The 21,072-nt window shown below is 36.8% G+C and overlaps 1 protein-coding gene across 4 annotated transcripts; it reads right to left on the bottom strand.

Annotated features, from left to right (window-relative positions):
* Positions 1–212: 212 nt before the first annotated feature.
* Positions 213–20,415, bottom strand: nr1h3 (nuclear receptor subfamily 1, group H, member 3). 4 transcript variants are annotated; one of them, XM_056759057.1, is made up of 11 exons: positions 20,175–20,413; positions 17,586–17,726; positions 15,753–15,835; positions 13,880–14,062; positions 12,601–12,867; positions 10,854–11,056; positions 9,695–9,874; positions 6,525–6,624; positions 6,271–6,384; positions 3,317–3,411; positions 213–3,051 (listed from the first exon to the last, which is right to left on the bottom strand). In XM_056759057.1, the coding sequence occupies exons 3-11, from the start codon at positions 15,793–15,795 to the stop codon at positions 2,905–2,907; spliced, it is 1,332 nt and encodes a 443-aa protein (XP_056615035.1). In that variant the 5' UTR covers positions 15,796–15,835; positions 17,586–17,726; positions 20,175–20,413; the 3' UTR covers positions 213–2,904. The 4 variants fall into 4 exon arrangements, with proteins under 4 accessions (XP_056615035.1, XP_056615044.1, XP_056615053.1 ...); XM_056759066.1 differs by lacking the exon at positions 20,175–20,413 and adding an exon at positions 17,762–18,610 and having other exon boundaries at positions 17,586–17,694; XM_056759075.1 differs by lacking the exon at positions 17,586–17,726 and having other exon boundaries at positions 20,175–20,415.
* Between the last annotated feature and the right edge of the window lie 657 nt (positions 20,416–21,072).

The raw sequence follows: 21,072 nt of genomic DNA, 5'->3' as shown, positions 1-21,072 counted from the left end.
TTGTTGTAGGTTAAATCCTATTTTTTATGCTTCTTCTATTCATCATCTATCAACAACATTCTGCATTAAATCTTAGTTTGTGCACTGCAGATGAAAATAAATCATTCAAGTTTAAAATGGAGAAATATCCCTTGAACTGAGGAAAAACAACACGCCTCTAGGGTGAAAGATATTAAACACAAATGCTAACAGACAAAACACAGACACTAACGTTGTGAGCTCAGATTCATTTATTTACAGGGTCAACCCTTATCTATGAAAAACAGCAGAATAGTAAAAAGACAGAAACAATACGGAGGTTCCATGTTTTAAGTAAATGTTTTTCTGTATAAAGAATAGTTGAGTCTTTTAGTCATCTAAGTTTCTCGGAATCTTCTTCAGATAAATATATACTCTCACAGAACAATACATTTAGTCTACTTTTAATTTATACATATAAAGCAGTATATCCAAGAACTTAAGGCGTTAAAAGGTTGCATTTCTATGACGGCCTCATTCAAGGACTCTCTATTGAAGACAAAGTTGATCAGCGCAAAGAGGTCCATCGAGCTAAAGACACAAATAAATTATAACTACAATCAACTCTGCATTAAACGCTTGATGTGGTAACCTGTTAGAAGACAATAATTTCAGAGAGAAAGTTCAGAGCAGAGACAGTAAATGTTCATTAGGTTCATCACTACTGGAAATCTGCTATTCCCTCCTCACGTCCTGTTTGCAGATATAATGTTTATTTTTCTTTAGAATCAGATCAACAGGAAGATCACAGAGTTTACAGATTTGATATTGAGTATTAGTCTGTTGCACTGTTTTGGCTGCTCCACCATCAACTTGGTTGTTGCCTCCTTTAATACCCTTGCATCTTGATGCCCTTGAAGATTTGAAATGACTTATGATAGGCTTGATAGAAATCAACAAAAGCATAAAAATACAATTTATGAACAGCAACCAATAAGCAGTTTCCTTAACAGACAGAGAGAGTGGAAGCAGATGAAAATACACGCAGGCATATGACTTATATAAGCCAAAAAAATGCAAGAATCACATGGGCATGACTGAACAGCTTCTATTTCTCCAGGCTTCAAAACAACTCTCAATAATACCCACAGTCAAAGCATATCATGCCACAGCTAACCAACTGTGATCGTTTTTTAGCAATGTTAGTTTTCAAAATGTATTGATTCGCAACGCACATCCATCACAAATGTTCTTTAAGACCAGTAAAACCAGAATTGCTTGTGGTCACACTTGTCAGTTACTTGCATGGTTAAATGTGAGGCAAGACTCTAGACCTAAACATTACAACACTCTCTTATTTGTCTTGTTCCTTATTTCAGAACCCAATTTACAACCAAACTGATTTGATGGTTTTGGTTTACATTGTCAATGTCTTTTGGGAAAAGGACAACATACTGTTTGTGACGCAGTCTGTGACAACGCAGCTGAAATTGTTTTTTGTGATTTGCTGTTTTCTACATAAAATCATCTCACATAATGTAAAAATTCTGTGAAAATATAACCTTGATCTTCAATACTGGCCGAGTATTTCAGACTGCATTTCACAGACAGGGTCAGAAATGTGTACGTGAGGTATAAATGAATTTAGATTTAGCATTTACATGCCTCTAGAATTTGAAAAGCATTATCAAAGGCAAAAAAACTGTATAAATTCAAATATTATTTTGGGAAGTGACTAAATACGAGCAAATATATTAATATTACTGTGTTATATATCAAGGCATCCTGACATTATCAAGATCCAGGGAATTTTTTCATCATCAAACTGATCAGTCATCCTCCCAATAGATCAGAGCTATGTTTAAGAATTAGTCCGCGAAGAGACAGCAGTATGTTAGAAGACTGCAGTATATTTATTACCCAGTGATAAGATCAAATCACCAGTATGTTTTTTCAAGGTCTCACACTTCTCTCTCATCCCCTTAGTAGTCGCTATAAGTTGAGCAGCAAACTGATTTGGGTTAACAGCTCCAGTGACTCTAACTGATACCTGCCTACAACACGTTACATTGACCCAGCACTTCAAATAATAGACTAATCCAAAACATTGGCTTGTTGTGTGAATTACCTTAAACAATCAGCCCATTTATTGCATCAGACATTTCACTAAACAATCCAAAAGACCAACATACAACAAAACTCGTTCAAATGTGCCATGTCAGTGTAACGTGTTTTAAAGTCGCTGTCATGTGCAAAGTACAGAATGATGTTAAAGTTTGGGGTGTTAGAAGGCTTTTTATGTTAACTACAAGACTAAATGTGAGTCAAACATTATGTAATATTAGAGATTACTCATAATTAAACAAGTGGAAAATAACAATCTATGCATACTCAAAATATAAAAATGTGATGGCTGAAAGCCACATCCAACAAATCAGCAAACCACTGTAAATAAAACATTTGTGTAATGACGGGCCTTTAACATAACCACTTTGTGAATTAGAGAATAGAAATCACTGCCAAAAAAACTCTTGGTCCTTGAAACATTATGTATAAACGACACGCACACAAAAAAATCATGGCCACATTGTTCGTGGCCCCTCACACCAGTAAGGAAGCTTCTGAATGAATAGGCATCCAGATCCCCACGCTCACATGATGGTCAAATAACCATTGCTGATTCTGATCGGACACTGAGCCACTTCTGGCAAAACCATTTGTCAATAGCACATTCAACGGAAGAGGCCCATCGGCCACTGGGTCCAAAATATGTACGGAAGAGAATGATAAACCAGACTTCCTATGATTGGCTCCATGCCAGAGTGGGAGACATTTTAGACCCTTGGGGACAATATGAGGTCAGTCACCACACCAGTGTTCGTCTTGAGAGACCCCCCACCATGACTATGTTTCATTTGCCGTTCTGTCCTGGGGTGGAGCACTGGCTCACTCGTGAACATCCCAGATTTCAGAGAGCAGAGGTGGAAGTTTCTTGTCTTGGAGGCGTAGAGCAAAGACTTGCTCCGAGTGGACACTACTCAGTGTACGTAAGCTGACCAGCTTCATCAGCATTCGGGGAAACATCAAGTGATCCTTTGGCAGAAACAAGATCTGATTAATTTGCAATTCAATGTAATATTCAAACCATAACAGTTTGCATCCATCAAAACTGTTCATTATCAGTGCTATGGTAGCAACAACAGTGCCACCAAATGGCAATAAAGTACACAACAGACAATAAATACTTTATGTAATAATAAAACACAGTGTATACTTTAAAACACAGTAATGATCATAATGTTGAAATTATTGACCATATTATTTTCTACTCTTGCTCTCTTAGCTTTATCATACTCACGTTGGGTCGTTTTATTCTGATGTAAGAGCGGAGGGCATCAACATAAGGTTGCTGTAGTCTTTCCACTAAATCGTGATCCTGCACATTGGGACGGTCTGATCCATATGCCCAAAGACAAAAATATAACAGTGATTTAAAGAAATAGAGGATGTTCAATTCATGAAATTTGTGAAAATGTGCGTTGAAAGGAAATGCTGGCAAAAATCAGTGAAGATCTCTAAAAAAAAAAAAAACATAAAACATCAAACATCCGAAAATGAATCCAATAGATTAATAACATGTTTTTTTTTACTGAGCTTCTGTCTTTCCTCAATAGAGAAGAAAAATGAAGTTCTATTTGAAGCTTTAGTGTATGATATTGAGCAGCATCTAGCAGTGAGGTTGTGAATTGCAAGCAATGGCAGTTATAAATTAATTTGCATTTCAGTCAGTGAAATAAGTATTTGATCCCCTACCTACCAGCAAGAATTCTGGCTCGACATATTGGTTTTGTGCCTATCTGGACCTCAGATTAGTCCTGTCACTTTAAGAAAGCACTCCTAAGTCAGCTTGTTATGTAAATAAAAAATGCCTGCCAACAGAATCTGTATCTTCCATTTCAACCTCTCCACCACCATGGTCTAAATAGGTTTTAAAAAATGTCAGGGACAAGATTGTAGACCAGCACAAACCTTGAATAGCCTACAGACAGCAGCTTGGTGAGAAAGAGACAACTGTTGGTGCAATTATTTGGAAATAAAAGAAATACAAATTGTCTACCAATTTCCCTTGGTCTGGAGCTCCCTGCAAAATTTCCCCAATGGGGTAAAGATGATCATGAGAAAAGTTCAAGATCAGCCGAGAACTACATGGACAAAGCTTGTTAATGATTTCAAGACAGTTGGGACCACACTTAGGAAACAAATCATTGGTAACATCCTATGCCACAATAGATAGAAATCCTAATACTACTACCACTACATTTTATTTATATGCGCCTTACTGGCATTCAAGGACAGTGTACAGCAAATAGTACAGCAACAATAGCAACAATCATCAAATAAAAACAATTAATACAAGCTTCATATAAACATGGATTAGGCACACAAATAAATAAGAAAAATCACAGAAAAGCCTGCCTAAAAAGTATGTTTTAAGACAAGATTTAAAAACATTGAAGTTTTCACTACTTTTAACATCCTGCGGTAACGAATTCCAAAGGTTGGGAGCTGCATGACTAAATGCTCGAGAACCCATAGCTGTTTGTGTTCAAAGAAGAACAAGATTAAGTGCAAAAGATGATCTTAGAGTGCGAGTGGGAGTGTAGTTCTGAAGGAGTTCTGCTAAGTATGGAGGAGCCAGGCTGTTAAGTGCTTTGTAGACGAGGAGGAGAATATTAAAATGAAGTTTTTGTTTTGATGGAAGTCGTTGTAATGTGGGAGTAATATGCTCAGCTATAGAAGTCCGACAGATGGTTCGTGCAGCAGATTTCTGAACCAGGTGCAATTTATGAAGGAGCTTTGACGGCGAACCATACAGAAGAGAATTACAATAGTCAATACGAGAGGTGACTAGAGAATATTAGAAACTAATGTCGCTGTGCTCTCAACTGAAAGGGCCACGCGAAGGCTATTTATATTTCGTAGTTTAAAGTATGCAGAACGAACTATCCCATGTGCTTCAAAAGATAAGGTGCTATCAAAGATAACAACTAGGGTTTTAACCTGTGTAGAAACGGACACTGATAGGTCATCCAAGTGCATAGAAGGAGAATTCGACTTACCAAGATTGGTTTTTAAGCCAACAAGCAAAATTTCAATTTTTACACTTTTCAACTTGAGAGAAGTCAGATGTGAGCCACTCTTTAATCTCAGCTAGACAGTCCACAAGAATAGGTGGAGGAAAGTTAGAGGTGGGTTTGGCAGACAGATAGAGCTGGGTGTAGTCAGAATAGCAATGAAATTGAATGCCAAACTTCCAAAAAATGCTACCCAAGGGCAAAAGGTAAATAATAATAGATTGAAATCCTGAAGCACCCGCAAGGTCCTCCTGCCCAAGAAGGCCTGTCTGGCTCGTCTGAAATTTGACCATGAACATCAAAATGATTCAGAAAAGGCTTTGGAGAAAGTGCCGTGAGATCAATATTGACCCTTGTTTTTGGAGGTAGAAAAATGTTGACTATGACCCCTAGAACACCATCCCTACAGAGACCTTCTTCCCTTTCCTAGATCACTGAAGATGGGTTGTGGATGTGCCTTTAACATGACAAAGACCTAAAACATACTGCCAAGACAACCAAAGAGAGGTTTAAGGAGAATCAGATTAAATGTCCTAGCCAGTCTCTAGACCAAAGTCCTATAGAAAACCTGTGAAGGAGGCTAAAACTCCAATTTGCTGAGCGACAGTGGAGTGGATTGGACTAAAATGTATCATGACACATGTGCAAACCTGGTGACCAACTATTAGAAATGTTTTACCTCTGAGCTTGTCAACAAGGGTTTCTCCACCAAGTACCAAGAAATGTTTTGCTCAGGGATCAAATACTTATTTCACTGACTGAAATGCAAATCAATTTATGATCTTTACATAAAAAATTTGACATTTTTGTTTTATATTCCGTTTCCATCAGTTAAAATAAACCTACCATGACAATTATAGACTCTTCATTTAATTTTAAGCAGGCAAAATCAGCAGGGGATCAAATAATTGTTTCCCTCACTGTATATTAATGCATTTCTGTCAATAAATCCTCCAAAAGGTTACCAACATTTTTATTGAGTTTTGCTAATGCGACTCAATCAAGCAAACTATATAAACATATAAATACAGTTGAAGGAATTGTACTTGTATAAAAAAACATTTGGATTTTTAATTCTTTTATCCATTAAAATGACACGTGCTTATATTTTTTAAAGGAACCAGACAATCAAAAGCAGACAAACAATATAACAGTAGAGCTTGTGGGTCACACTGACCTGCTGAGAAAATGTTGATAGCTATGAGCAAAGCGTACTCTGCCTCATCCAGGTGTAGGTCATTCATGCCCTTAGAGAATTCAAAGATGGGGTTGATGAACTCTAATTGCAGTCCTGCAGAAAAGACAGAAAAATCAGAGACACATGCACATGAAACATGATCATTGGGCACAAAACTGTGACAATAACATCCTTCTAAAACATATATTTCAATCTTGTAAACATCAGGCAATGATTTATTTATCATCTCATACCTGCTTTAGCAAAATCCTCTTTATTGTAACTGAAGTCTTTGAGGAAAGTGATGCTCTCTAGCGCTGGGTTGTAACGTCTGGAAGTCTCTAGCAGCATGATCTACAAAAGCATAAAAACAGTGTCCACTTTAGGCTTATTGAAACACTTAAATAAGGAGTGAGCATGGATTTTCATGTGAAACACCTTCTAAATTAGTTAGAATGCAGTGTGTAAAATATCACATCCAACATGAAACAAGTTCTAAATGTTTTAATTAATATCAATTTAGAAATATATATATTAGTGGTGGGCCGTTAACGGAGACTCTTATCGCGCGATAAAAAAAACGTCGCCGTTAATCTATTCTCAAAGTTGGGTTGGGAGCTGGGTCTATAATACGCAAGCTATGATGACTTTCACCTTGATATTTTAGCGCAGATGTATACCAGCTTAACTGCACTGTACGGGGCGAGAACAAGATTTTTTAACTCGCATGATTCGCGTCATTCGCGCCGCCTCATCATCTCATAACCAGGGCTTCATTCGCGCGATTCGTGCCGCAAGTAGGTCTATTGCCTCTTTGCATTAACACATAAATCACTCGCGCTTGACACGCCATTCGCGTTTGGTCTGAACACAACATAACGTTACTGTGAAATCACCGCATCAAACGTGACGTGCTAACATGGATGCAGCTTTGAAGCCGCCGGGTTTGCTTCAGGGAATATTAATTTTTAAGAAGCTTCCCAATAGAAACATCGACAAGACTAAGGTTGTTTGCACCTTGTGCAATGCGGAATTGGTTTAAAAAAAAAAAAAGCTTTCTCTCAACAGGTACTGGTCTAGCTTTAGTTGAAACCAGTAACTTTGTATTGAGATCTAGTGTATTATGGCTCCTGTATGACAGGTTGCTTGTTGCTCCCTCACTCTTTGTAAGTCGCTTTGGATAAAAGCGTCTGCTAAATGACTAAATGTAAATGTACTGTAGGAGCTCTTCCAGTCTCAATTACCACCTAAACGCAAAGCATCCCTTAGCTAATGCGAAAGTAAACACAAGTACATCTTATTGAACATAACTTATTTTCATCACCAATTATCATAGTAGAACAGCTTTCTCAAGCAGTTTGTGATGCATTTTGGAAACAGGAGATGAGCCCCTGGTCTAATGCGCCACCTGGCTTGAGAAACCCGTTCTCAAAGACTTACTTTTAGTCATTATTTGGGTAGCACACATATTCTGAATGCTTTCGGCAGAATTCAAATGAGCCATTTTAATCTAGATTAATTCCAAGATTAATCTAGATTAAAAAAATAATCTATGCCCACCACTAATATATATATATATATATATACACAGCGGGGAAAATAAGTATTTGACACATCAGCATTTTTCTCAGTAAGGGGATTTCTAAGTGGGCTATTGACACAAAATTTCCACCAGATGTAGCCATCAAGCCAAATATTGAATTCATACAAAGAAATCAGAACATTTGAGTATACAAGTTCAGTCATAATAAATAAAGTGAAATGACACAGGGAATAAGTACTGAACACACTTTATTTAATACTTTGTAGAAAAGTCTTTGTTGGTGATTACAGCTTCTAGACGGCTCTTGTATGGAGAGACCAGTCGTCTGCATTACTCAGGAGTGATTATGGCCCATTCTTCCACACAAATGCTCTCCAAGTCTTGAAGGTTCCATGGGCCTCTTTTATGAACTTTGATCTTCAGTTCTCTCCATAGATTTTCTTTGGGATTTAGGTCAGGTAATTGACTGGGCCATTCAAGCAGCTTGATTTTCTTTCTTTGAAACCATTTCATTGTGTCCTTGGCCTTGTGTTTGGGATCATTGTTTTGCTGAAATGTCCACCTTCTATTCATTTTCAGCTTTCTGGTAGATGGCAGCAGATTTTTATCCAGAATGTCCCAGTACATTTCTCCATTCTTCCTGCCTTCAATAATATGAAGTCTGCCAGTACCCCTTGCTGAAAAGCAGCCCCAAACCATGATGCTTCCACCCCCAAACTTAACTGTAGGTATGGTGTTCTTGGGGTGGTGGGCAGTGCCATTTCTTCTCCAAACATGGTGTGTAGAGCGACTGCCAAAAAGTTCAATTTTGCATTCATCTGACCATACTATAGTACATTTACATTTACATTTAGACATTTAGCAGACGCTTTTATCCAAAGTGACTTACAAAGAGTTTAGGAGCAATAAGCGATAGTTCATACAGGAGCCATAATACATTAGGTGCCAATACAAAGTTACTGGTTTCAACAAAAGCTAGACCACTACCTGTTGAGAGAAAGGGTTAGTGTATTTTTTATTTTTTTTCTTCTCAACCAGAAAAAAAATGTATAGTCTCCCAGAAATCCACAGGCTTCTCCAAATGCTCTTTCGCAAACTTTAACCGAGCCTTAACATGCTTTTTGTTCCGCAATGGAGTCCTTCGTGGTGAGCGTGCATGGATGCCATGGCGGTTCAGTGCATTGCTTATAGTTTTCTTTGAAAGAACAGTACCAGCTGATGCAAGGTCTTCCTGAAGTTCTTCCCGAGTAGTTCTTGGCTCTTGGAGAACTCTCCTGATTATTCTTTGGACTCCCCGGACAGGGATCTTACGTGGAGCACCTGATCGTGGCCGGTTTATGGTGAACTGATGCTCTTTCCATTTCCGGATAATGGCCCCCACAGAGCTCACAGGAATATTCAGCATTCTGGAAATGCGCCTATAACCATTCCCATCAAAATAAGATTACGAAGATCTACAGAGAGTTCTTTGCTTTTACCCATCATGAAGTCTTTCCTGTGTGCCTCCTAGGTAATGAGAAGCCTATATAGGCCATCAATTAGGACTAAAGCAGCTGATATCGATTAGTACTGATAGGGGGCAGGGTTTCTCTCTCAATACTGACAGATTTCAGGTGCTCTCTTGGTTTTCTATGCCATTTTGCACCTTGTTACCTTCATGTGTTCAATACTTATTCCCTGTGCCATTTCACTTTATTTATTATGACTGAACTTGTATACTAAAATGTTTTGATCTGATAAAAATGCTGATGTGTCAAATACTTATTTTCCCTGTTGTATATAGAACAAAATACATCAGAACCAAGCCTGTCAAATAATAATTGTCCATCGGCACACACAACAATAATGGACAAAAGTGTGTTATAGGTCATTCAGACAAACCTCTATTGTTGAGGTCTTCAGCAGGGCGATCTGGTCCTCTCGGGTGAGCTCCAGGAAGCCAGGCAGCTGTTTAGCAAAGTCTACAATCTCTTGCACAGACATGATGGCCAGCTCAGTGAAGTGAGCAAACCGCTGCTGTCGAACCTCTCGGTTGAGTGGGTCCTGACTCTGTGGCCAAGGCTGAAAACAACAAAACTTGATGTGAATGCTCTGGCTCAACAATTCGAATAAATCAAGGATTTAGACACAAAGAAAGTATTAAAAGCAAATTACAAAAAAGAACACATCTTGGTGGGAGAAGATGGGAGAAACTTCCGGTTTAATGTAAATAAACCCATTTCTGCCGTATTTCAAGTCATTTGTTTAAGCAGCATGTGAACTTACATACTGACAGTACCTATAAACTAGTACATCAGCATTCTGTCCGCTACTTTTATAGATGATTTTAATTCTTGAAGACGGATATTTAGCAACTTTATTGATTCAGTTGTTGTGACAATAATGGCTGGAATACACTTTTGCTCAGATTTTTTGCCCAGATTTTCAGTCTGGAGTTGTTGCAGAAAGTCTGTGCCAGTCTGCAGATTTTTTCATGTATTGTTGTAAACGTGCAAAGGTTCAAAAAGCCTGCAAGTGTACGATGTCTATTTTTTTATATCTGTTCAAGTTTTATAAGTCTTGTAGTGTACTCCAGCCTTAAACCACTGAGCAATTTGAAAATTATGAAGGGTTTCAGTTTCTTTACATGATTCGATTGTGTGCTATTTAAATATATATATTTTAATATTCAAAAGCCAACTACAAGCGTAACACGGTGCACATATTCAGTGTTACCAGATTGGGCCAGTTCCCGCCCAATTGGGCTTCTTTTGAATGGGTTAGACCGAAGAAAAATTAATTGGGCGGAAGATCAAATTTGGGCTGCTTATGAAATTAAAAACCTGCCCAAGAAACTTGGCTTTTCTTTACTATTATTTAGTCAAGTAATTTCAAAACGAATCACAGCCTCATTTTCTGTCATCAGAATAAGTTATTTGAGGTGGAATACACCATTTTCGCCGCTTTACCAGAAGTTGTGCCCACGTTCATTTTTACAGTACCGCTCTCGGTAAACTTGTGGATACATCTCTAAGCTCAAATAGTTGCTAAAGCAACTCACAGTAACTTTGGGCCGGTCCAGAAAGGAGCGTTTGTTGCACTGTTTCTGCATGGCCACCAGCTTTTCTATCATCTCCTGCTGTTCTGGAGCCAGAGGGGGCATCTCAGGGACGGGGCTGGGCGTGGCCACTAGAGATGTGCGTGCGGTCTCTTCTTCCTGTTTTTTCATCTTCTTCAGTCGGATCTGCTCTTCTGACAGCACACCTAGTAGAATGACAGATGAGTTCCTGAATAATGACTATAAACACAACAATGATCAAGATGTCATACATATATAATTTTAGATAAGAGATAAGATGTTGGAAGAATGTGTCTAAGGGAGAGGTCATAAAATTTTGAAGTTTGTTTCACTTGTTTTTTTTGGTCTGGATCATAAAAGAATAAATTCAATCTTGGTTCGCTTAGCGTTGAACTCATGAGAGGTTAAATGGTAAGTTGTATGTGGGCAAAATAATTATGTATCCAAATTGTATAATATCAAAGATACACATTTCTAGGTTTTTTCATATATATACTTTTCAACTGAAAGTTTTGGAAAATTCTTCCTCTCCTCAAATTTAGTCACTCTCGAAACACAATATTACATAATTTAATAAGAATAATTATATTTACATATTAAGATTTTTATTAAATCTACTTTTTGTTTCCACATAAAAATAAATACCAGTTACAATTTTAACACTATTTCTGCAGCCGGCACATATAACAGACACACATCTGACAGTAAATATCTCATAGAAAACCTACAGCTCACATACTACATCACTACTAAAACAATAAAGATTTGCATAACTTTATTGATTTTTTATTTCCCCAAATAGAGGATTAATTGTCCCTTTTTCTTACTACCGAAACATTGAAACCCAGTGATATGTTTTGGTTGTGACAATTTTTCATACTTTTGACCCTAGCTCAAAGATGTTAATCAGCAAATAGTTTGCAAGCACAGTTCTGAATAAATTTACACACATAAAAACTTCATTTTATGAATAAGGCCCAAAAAAGTTTGCTTATTGGCAAAGTTACATGCAGATTTTCAGAATTTTTAACACATTTACTTCTAAATGATAAGACCGATCTGCTCACCATATAGCTATTAGAAATAGGCACACAGCAATGATTCTTGATAAAAAAAATGTAGGGGTGTGGGCGGCTAAAATCAGTCTCAGCCAATGAACTAAAACATACTTTGTTTCGGTAGTGACATGAAAATCCGGGACACATTTTTTTTTACATAAAGATAAAAAAAAAAATGTACTTCACTTTTTAAAAAATATCAAAAATATATTTTTAAAAGCAACAATGAGAAAAAAAAAAGAAAAAAAAAATCATAAATTGAAATTTAGGGGTTTGAGTTCGGGACAACAGACTCCAAATTGAAAGTACTTAATAAATGATTCTTATATATATTAAGCTAACGGATATTATAAATATTATTGTGGGATTTCGAAAGATGATAGAAGGATCTTAGTAAACAACTAAGATTTGAATACTTGAAGGCTTTTTAAATTAGTTTTTAGATGTGGGACAGCAGTTTGCACAAATTCTGTAGAATCGCCCATATATAGGGTGTTTCTAATTAACACATTAAAATGATTTTGATTCTGTATTTAAGCTTTTTTATAAGGTTTCAAATGTTTTTTAGGCGATACAAATATAATTTAAATATTTGTGTAAAATAACACAATATGGTTGAATGGTGAATTGAAAGAAAAAGGTAGATGATCTGTCATGGTTAAATATCTCACATTGCTCCAGCATCCCTGCCTCCCTGCACTTCCGCAGACGGCACTGCTGACACTTGCGGCGCATGTACATGTCCATCTCGCAGCGGCCCGAGTTCTTGCAGGTGTAATGCGCTTCTTTGATCACGCTGCGTCGGAAAAAACCTTTACAGCCCTCACAGCTCAGAACGTTGTAATGAAAGCCAGATGCCTTGTCTCCGCAAACACTACACACCTCGTTCCCCAGCATCTTAGGGGCAGGGCCCTTCTTTCTCTTCACTGGCTGACCCTCTGTACAGACACACACAGGACAGACACATAAAGTCTTTAACTTTTAGTACCTATACATCTATAGTTCAATTTATCATCCATGTGCACAGTGGTTTATTTACTAAAATGCTCCCTCAATAGTAGGACGCTTTGGATAAAAACATCTATAAAATTGATAATTGTAAATGTGTGAATGTAAACATGCTTCCAATTGTTTAGTGATCTTACAAAACCAGATTCTATTATAGTCAAAAATGCATGTGAAAATAAAGCATTTGTAGTGTAAACCTGTCAATTAAACACCTGGCCAAAACAAGGGTTTTTAAAATGTTATGACTTTCAGCTTTACAATCACGTGGAAAATGTAGAAAAGCATTTGGAGCCTGATGAAAAATAAATTGTATATAAAAAAATCTAATTTTAGGAAGAGCATCACTGGAAACAGTGAATCTCTGGCCACTCTCGGAGTCACAAATCTCATTTATACAAAACAAGATTTCTGTTTATTTTTCAGATCATGACATTTTGATTTGATGTGTTCTAACAGTTATTGGACTATTTTGCTCAAAACATTAAATCTGCATAAAAACATGACACAAGATATGACATGCATGTGTCTTACTTGGATGTAGTCACTGTACCTAGTATGCACTTTGTTATTCAAGTTAAAATGTAATGTCATGCATCACCATACATTTTTGATATATATTGAACAAATAAAGCAATCAATATAAATGCAAATAATGCAACCTCACTTTTCAAATCCAAAGTAAAAGTACACAAACATGAAATGTACAGCCCTAGCGGCATTTTCATCTTCTTGAACCAGTTAGGCCAGTTCATCCACAACAGTTGAGAAAAAACACATATTCACAAACAAATACTGACACACATGCTGATACCTGCTCCAGTCACATGTCCCATCTTATGTTATAACAGCAAAACAAAGTTCAACCTAAAAACTGTAAGCAATGTGAAACGTAATCTATAAATAAGTAAAAATACGGTTTATTAATGATAAAAAAAAACTTGCCTCGTGCAGGTGATTTTTCTGAGGGGAACATCTTGATGTCACTAGATTCCAAGAGCAGTGTTTCATTCAGCTCATTGTGTGAAGTGTATAAGGCTGTCTGACTGAGAGAAGACTGGCTCTCCTGTTTTACTTCTGGCGGCCCTGCTGAAGGGCACTCTTCACTGACACTGCACAGAGATCCCCCTACACACACGAATGTCCATTACAAATAACACAACTCTTAGCAGTGAGGACAAGTGCAGTTTCTTGATAATACCATACAATGTTAACTAATAAATGACAAACATCACACACACAAGAATAGGGCTGCAACAACGAATCGATAAAATCGATAAAAATCGATTACTAAAAGAGTTGGCAACGAATTTCATTATCGATTCGTTGTGTCGCGCGACGCGGAGACGTTTGATTATTAAAAAAAAATAACTTTATTTAAGCGCGGAGCGGAGTGAACAGACTCTGTCTCTCTCGCGCACTGGTGCTAGCAGAGTTCGGCGCATCATAAACAGGGAGGAGCAAAAATAAAATAAACCAGCGGAGTTAGAGAAAAGATACATGGCGGAGGCAGAGAAATCAACGCGAACCAAGTCATCAAAGATGCGGGAGCATTTCACACTTAATAAAATGAAAAAGTGTGTTAATTGCAATATATGCAAAAACGACATGACATGACACGGGAGCACCACAGTAATGATCCAGCACCTGAAACGGAAACATGTTGGGTTCTTTGATGAGGAGGAAGGGAGTTCAACAGCAGGTTAAGTCACTACAGAATCCCACTTTTGTTCCGTTTTGAAGTGAAGAACGTAATGTGGCTGGTGCTGGTGTTTACTCGTTATCCAGCTTGACAAGTTAGCGTTAACTTGCTATTAACAATAGTAATGCAGGGGTGGTAACATCCTTTTTTGGACCATTCATTTTTCATTCTGTTGTCATGTATAGCTACACTGCAAAAAAAATATTTTCTTACTAAGTAATTTTGTCTCGTTTCCAGTCCAAATATCAAAAAAATTCTTAAATCAAGATTACTAGAAAAGAAAAATGGCATGAGAAAATTAAGTGATGCTTAAAACTTCTGTTTGAGATTATATCTCGTTAAGCTTACCCCATTGGCAGATCAATTTGCTTTTTTTAAACAAACAATTGCTTAATTTTGAGGTGTTTATTCAGAAAGCAAGAAATACTTTCTTATGCTATTTCATGTGTCTAGTAAATGTTTCTTGATTTAAGATTTTTTTGATATTTGGACTGACAACAGGACAAAGCTACTAAATTAGAAAAGCAATTTTTGCAGTGTGTATTCTGTGCTATGTCCCATATAGGTTATTATTGATAATTATAATTTAATGAATGAGCTTCAAGTCAATTTTAGAGAGAGAGAAAGTGTGTGTGTGTCAGTGTGAGAGTTTGTGAGAAATCCTGTTAAATTTTCTGATTTGAATTGTTCTTTATTTTTTATATTTTTATTTTATTATTATTATAACAGCTCAGGGAGGTTCAAGGCGCAAATGTTTGTGCACTTCTTCACACTTGTGCAGTTCTGTTTTTGTATAAAAGGTTGGATATTAATGCTTTTCTTGCTTTTTGGTTTTTATCCGATTCATCGATTAATCGAACAAATAATTTATAGATTAATCGATTATTAAAATAATCGTTAGTTGCAGCCCTACACAAGAACATATCTTAAAATAACACACACTTGCATTTGATTTATCAAACTATTAATATTAAATAAATAGGCTTTATTGCACTTATTGCATACTGAAAAACATGGTCAGGTATGTAACTCCATAACTTTTCGAAATAAGCCTCCTTATATCAATAGCCGAACATTTTAAAATAATAGACAAATGTAAAAGAAACGAAGTCTTACCATGACCAACATCAGTGATATCAGTCGTAGAAAGGGTGGACATCTTCCACACATTCACTTTTCATAACGAACTAACACTGCACCTGCGGAGCAGAAAAAAAAGAAAAAATACTCAACAAAAACTGCCTACAGCAAAGCACCTGACTTGAGTTCACTATATTAACTGCATCATTACTTTTCATTTGTTAAATCAGTAAATTTTAAATGCAGATTCGGAGATTCCTATAGCTTAAAAGCTACAAGAGCACATCGCAGCACCACTCCAGCAAAAATAACACACCTCGTACTTCTGCATTCTATATTAGTCCTAAGCACACGTAATATGGACAGTAAGTGATCTGCAACTCTCACTACCTGAGACTGAACGAACGCAAAGCTGATCTTGACTGAACATTGCCAGTGATGACAAGAGCTCGATAAACACAAGTAGTGAAACTTCTGCTTGCAAAATCACAAAAAACACAAAGTCACCCTTTCGGACCCTGGGAAATGTGGTTAACCTAAGCAAAAAGCGAAAAATGAGAAATGTACACTAAAGAAAGGGCAAGTTTCTAGCCAACTAATCATGCTGTATGAACAATCTAATGGGGAAACGGAAGTGAAAGTGCAAAACAACTCTACTGGTCAGGAGTGGTCACTTGTAACAGAGAGGTACATCTGATTTAGGGAAGGATATTTTGGGTAGTAATTCTGCTGATTCACTCCTAGAATATGTTCTTGTCAGCTAAAAAGCACAACATTTCACTTGTTAAATTATGAAATAACACAAGTCACATTTTGATTAACCCGTATTTAAAAAATGCTGTTACTTGCCAGTACATACAATTAAACAAGCTAGATCTTTGACAACTGGTGAATGAGTAATGGCCTGGATAATGTTAGTTGAATGAATTAGTTTAGTCACACAGATATCTCTTTTTAATCCTTTTTAAGTAAAATATAATATTCTGTGAGCTCTTTTACAGCTCCTGGATAGATATGATATATATAAAGATAACTATAAGAACAATATTAGCATTCAAGGTAAACCATAGCAACATTTTTATTTTATGCTTCCTTGCTTTTTATCTCTTTAGATCTGAGCAGATTGCGGAGCAGATTGAGCTTTAGATCTCTTTAGACTGATCAGATAGCGGAGTTCAAACCACGACCATAACAACAACGGTACAAAGGAGCAGTACTGTTTGGAATCAGCAAAGCTTAAGTGATTCCAAACAATACTGCTACTTTGTACCGTTATTGTTATAGTTGTGGTGTGCAGTCCGCTATTGTCTTAAATGTAAAAAAATTACTTTTTTAAACTTAATAGTTTGGTGCAAATGGGCCAAGGTGTGTCGTTGGTGCAAAAGGGCCATTACAGTCTTAAATCACCATGTTACAGTATTAAATTACAACTTCCCCTTAGAGTACAGCATAAGACACAGTACAATGCAACACAACATCATAATGAGATCATAAACAAAACAGAGCTAAATGTTCAAAAGTAATAATAATGTGAATCTGATGGGTAAGTTTCAATCTCTCCCGCATTGTTTCCTTGCCCTCTGTCCAGTCTCGAACCTGTGAAATACTAATACCAAGACCTAAAATATCCCCAGCCCCTACATTTAGCTAAAGTTTTAGCTAAAAAAAACTTAACCAAGTGCACAATTAAGTTGGATCAAGTTATTTATTCCATTTCTTCCACAAAACATATTAATGCTATTTAAATAGCATTTTAGGAGGAGTTTTTTTTTCACTCTTTTATTACATTATGCCTTTATATCATATGATGAGTTAGGCCATGTTACACAACAGGTTTATGCACCATAAAGGCTGTACAAAAAAACTTACCCCTAGTGTTACAATTTGCTATTCTCTGTCCATCTTGCTCGATGTGTTGCTAGCAGCACATCATGTGTACCCTCTCCAGTAGCATGGATGCCATCAGAAGAACCTTGACCTATTTAAAAGCCCCTTTTGAGTCACAGCTTTCTGGTCAACAAAAAAAGAAACAAAGAAAGTTTAACCTCTGGTTGGGTACTTTATAGTTCTAAAATTAAGGCTTTGTGAAACCCTAAAGCAGGGGATAAATCCAGCTAAAGTGCAGAATGAGAGAAGAGATGATGGGTGGGTGAGTAAGAGCGAGGGAAGGAAAAAGAAGGGTGGAAAAGAGAACAAGAGGACACATGCGAGGTTATTGTCGGTCGTTCACATGGCTGTGAAATCCCCACAGAGGCTTGTGCTTAACGTTTCTCTTCTTCCTGTAAGCGTGCCTCCCAAAGCACATCTTTTACACATCTTGGAATTTTCCACAGATAGCGAGTAACTCAATAGAAACACTTGAAGAAAGGACTTATTGAAAACCATAGTGATCAAACCAGAAATTCTGCAAAGCCTGGATATGTGTTTACTGTTAATTAGAATAAGATGATCCTGAAATTAAATTAAACCGTAATATGGATCCTGATATTGCTAAACACTTGCTATTCTTTTCTTTATATAGCGGGAATAATACAGACCATGACCGTCCCTTACATCTCATCAAACCAACACTACAGCTTTGCCAGGAACAGACCAAAGTCCAGGTTATGTCACCAGCCGTACAAAAGTTAGGACACTGTGCCATTATAGAAAATACAGAAACAAATAAATAAAACGATATCTGCAAATACCAGGATGAAAACTACCCAGAATATTTTTGTTGAAACATCCATTTCTAAGATGAAGACTGGAAAGAAGATTTTGACTTAAAATATTCTGAAGGAATAGTCATCATATTTGCTGTAATAAATGACAATAGACTAGCTGTATAGGCAAAGGAATGAACCAGTCGATGTATCAATCTTCCTTTCGTCAATGAATGGTACAGATCTCACTTAAATTACACACCCTCAATAAAATCACATTGAATGTGAACTAAAGTAAACCAGTTCATGGCTTCTTCCAATGTCCAATGTTCTGCACAACTTATCAGAGGGTTGTTACCTTTGTTCTGTTAACCAGTATACTCTACATCTCGCAGATCAAGAGTCAGGTCATCTGTTAACAGATATGATAGCTAGATAGTGAAAGAAGAAGAATACAAATATATGTCTATTGAAAATGCTGCCTGAATGTTTAAAACGTTCAGAGACAGGTTAAAAGTGTGTTTTAGGAAGTGGTGTTTTCCTATTCAGTAAAAACTTCCTCTACATTTGTCATAAGAATTAGGAGGAAGAAATCCTTACTATACACAGAGGGCAACTATATTATGAAAGATATAAAGCATGTGATTTTGTGAATTACAATACATTTAAGGATATGTGATAGTTTAAAGGGAAATAAGTACGATGGACTATTATCAGATTTTTTACTAAACATGAAATTTCTATTTGACAGTTTAATTCTGATAAGGTCTTTATGTATCATGGACAATCTATAGGTGTCACGCACTGGAGGTGTCATGTTTAACAATGACGTCATAACCCCCTCCAACTTATAAACAAACAACTTGTTAAATCCACCTGCCGTCTGGTGCCTTTGACACGGCGTTAAAACAAACATTTCCAGAGTATACAAGATACAACTAATCATCTAAATACAATTATATCCATGATAATGACTGTACTACCAGCGTCTACAAAAACATTTACTCTTTTCAAAATAAGTCGATAAATGTTTTTATATGCAATCATAAGACGGCTAAAATCAAACCTAACCGATAAACGATTACACAATAAAAATGGAAAAACATATGCGCCTGTCGACCGTGCTTGTTTGTTTATTGTGACTCACCTGCGGCGTTTAAAATGGCAGGTAGAAGGTGGGACATCACCATTAGTTCACAGCTAACGTTAACACTATTACAGAATAAAAGTTTTAAATCTTAATTTATGATGTATAGTTGTCTGTTGTACATATATACGCCCTCAAATAACTCCATATCTTCCGAGTGACTTAAATAAGCAATATGTAACGTTTCTAAAACTGAAACCCTATTTTTAAGGGAATTAAAAGTTAATAATAAACGGGACATCGAGCACTACAAAATCGATGACAAACACAGCCGATTACTATGCAGTAACGTTAGTGAGAGGAAGCTCTCATCAGCTAACTAGCCAACTTATTCTGTTAGCATATGCTCATTTAAATAACACTAGTGATCTTTAATAAACAAATACAAAAACACACTCTTTAGCTAACATCTCATTATTTTAACCAGCCAGACTGGTTAAATATGAGAACGTAACGCTAAACGAGAAAGAAAACTTTTGTTATATCTGGAGCGTTGTAAGCACACAACACTGTGAGCAGGTTTACCTTCTTGACAGCTAACGTTACATAAGCTAACATACACCACAGTACATATATCCTCGTAGGACTTCAACAGTAAGTAGCTCTCTACAGAGATGGCCTACATAAATGGTGATGTAACGAAAACAGCGTTCTCGCTCGAAATACCTCGCTTTACTGAAGATGACAAGATGTTTTAGTCCGGCACGGTGAAGTTTACATCAGCGATGTAAGGGGGAAAACTGCTTAGTAGGCCGTATACACACACAGAAAGAGAGAGAGTGAGCTCTAAGATGGCCACATACAATCACAAGACTGTTATTGTCTTCTGCTATCAAAATAAAAGTCTACATAGAGAAGCAAAACTGTGGCTGTGTCCGAAATAGCGCTCTATTCCCTAATATAATGCACTATTTGGGGGGACATCCATTTTAGTGGTGTCCGAATTCATAGTGGACATTATTGAGGTCACTCATTCAATCCCGTGATGCATCATAATAACGAGAGTGTACACTCACTGCTAGCTGCTAGCCATCTATCGTGACGGTCCCGCAGAATGAAGTCCCGCGTCTGGGCAGAAGATGGCGCCCGCGCCGCAGCGAATCCAGTGATCCGAGTGTCACAATTTACTCACTCGATTTCACCCGCTCCTTAAAGTGGACTATGTGTGTAGTGAATGAGGGTATAGTGGTCGAACTCGGACAGTTGTCAATAATATGTACTTTATTATTTTTTATATTAAGATGCTAAGTTTTACTGAAAGTGTACATATTACAATATAATCAAAATTCACTATCAAAGTGAATTTATTGCCATAGAGTCCTTGCATGAGTTACATTTTTGCTGCATGTTTATTGTACATTTTATTTATTTAACAAAATGTCAGTGACTGGATTTGTATTTGACCATAAAATGTAAAGGGTTACACAATCTCGCTCCTATTACATCTCTATAGGCTTTACGCTGCATCGGTGTGCCACTCTGCTCTGTAAAAACACCCAGGCCACAACACAACATAGAAAAATATTTTAATTTTCCAGTTATTTCGAGTGTTAAATGCGAAAAA

This window comes from Triplophysa dalaica, chromosome 1 (assembly GCF_015846415.1).
Source record: "Triplophysa dalaica isolate WHDGS20190420 chromosome 1, ASM1584641v1, whole genome shotgun sequence".
NCBI classification, from domain to species: Eukaryota; Metazoa; Chordata; class Actinopteri; order Cypriniformes; family Nemacheilidae; genus Triplophysa; species Triplophysa dalaica.
This window is presented reverse-complemented; position numbering and strand designations above follow the sequence as displayed.

Coding starts and splice junctions, on each gene's coding strand:
- nr1h3 (XM_056759075.1), bottom strand. CDS start 15,795: ATGTCCACCCTTTCTACGACTGATATCACTGATGTTGGTCATG. Junction 14,063..15,752: donor TATCACTGATGTTGGTCATG/GTAAGACTTCGT, acceptor TCGTGTGTGTAG/GGGGATCTCTGTGCAGTGTC. Junction 9,875..10,853: donor TGGACCGGCCCAAAGTTACT/GTGAGTTGCTTT, acceptor TGTTGTTTTCAG/CCTTGGCCACAGAGTCAGGA.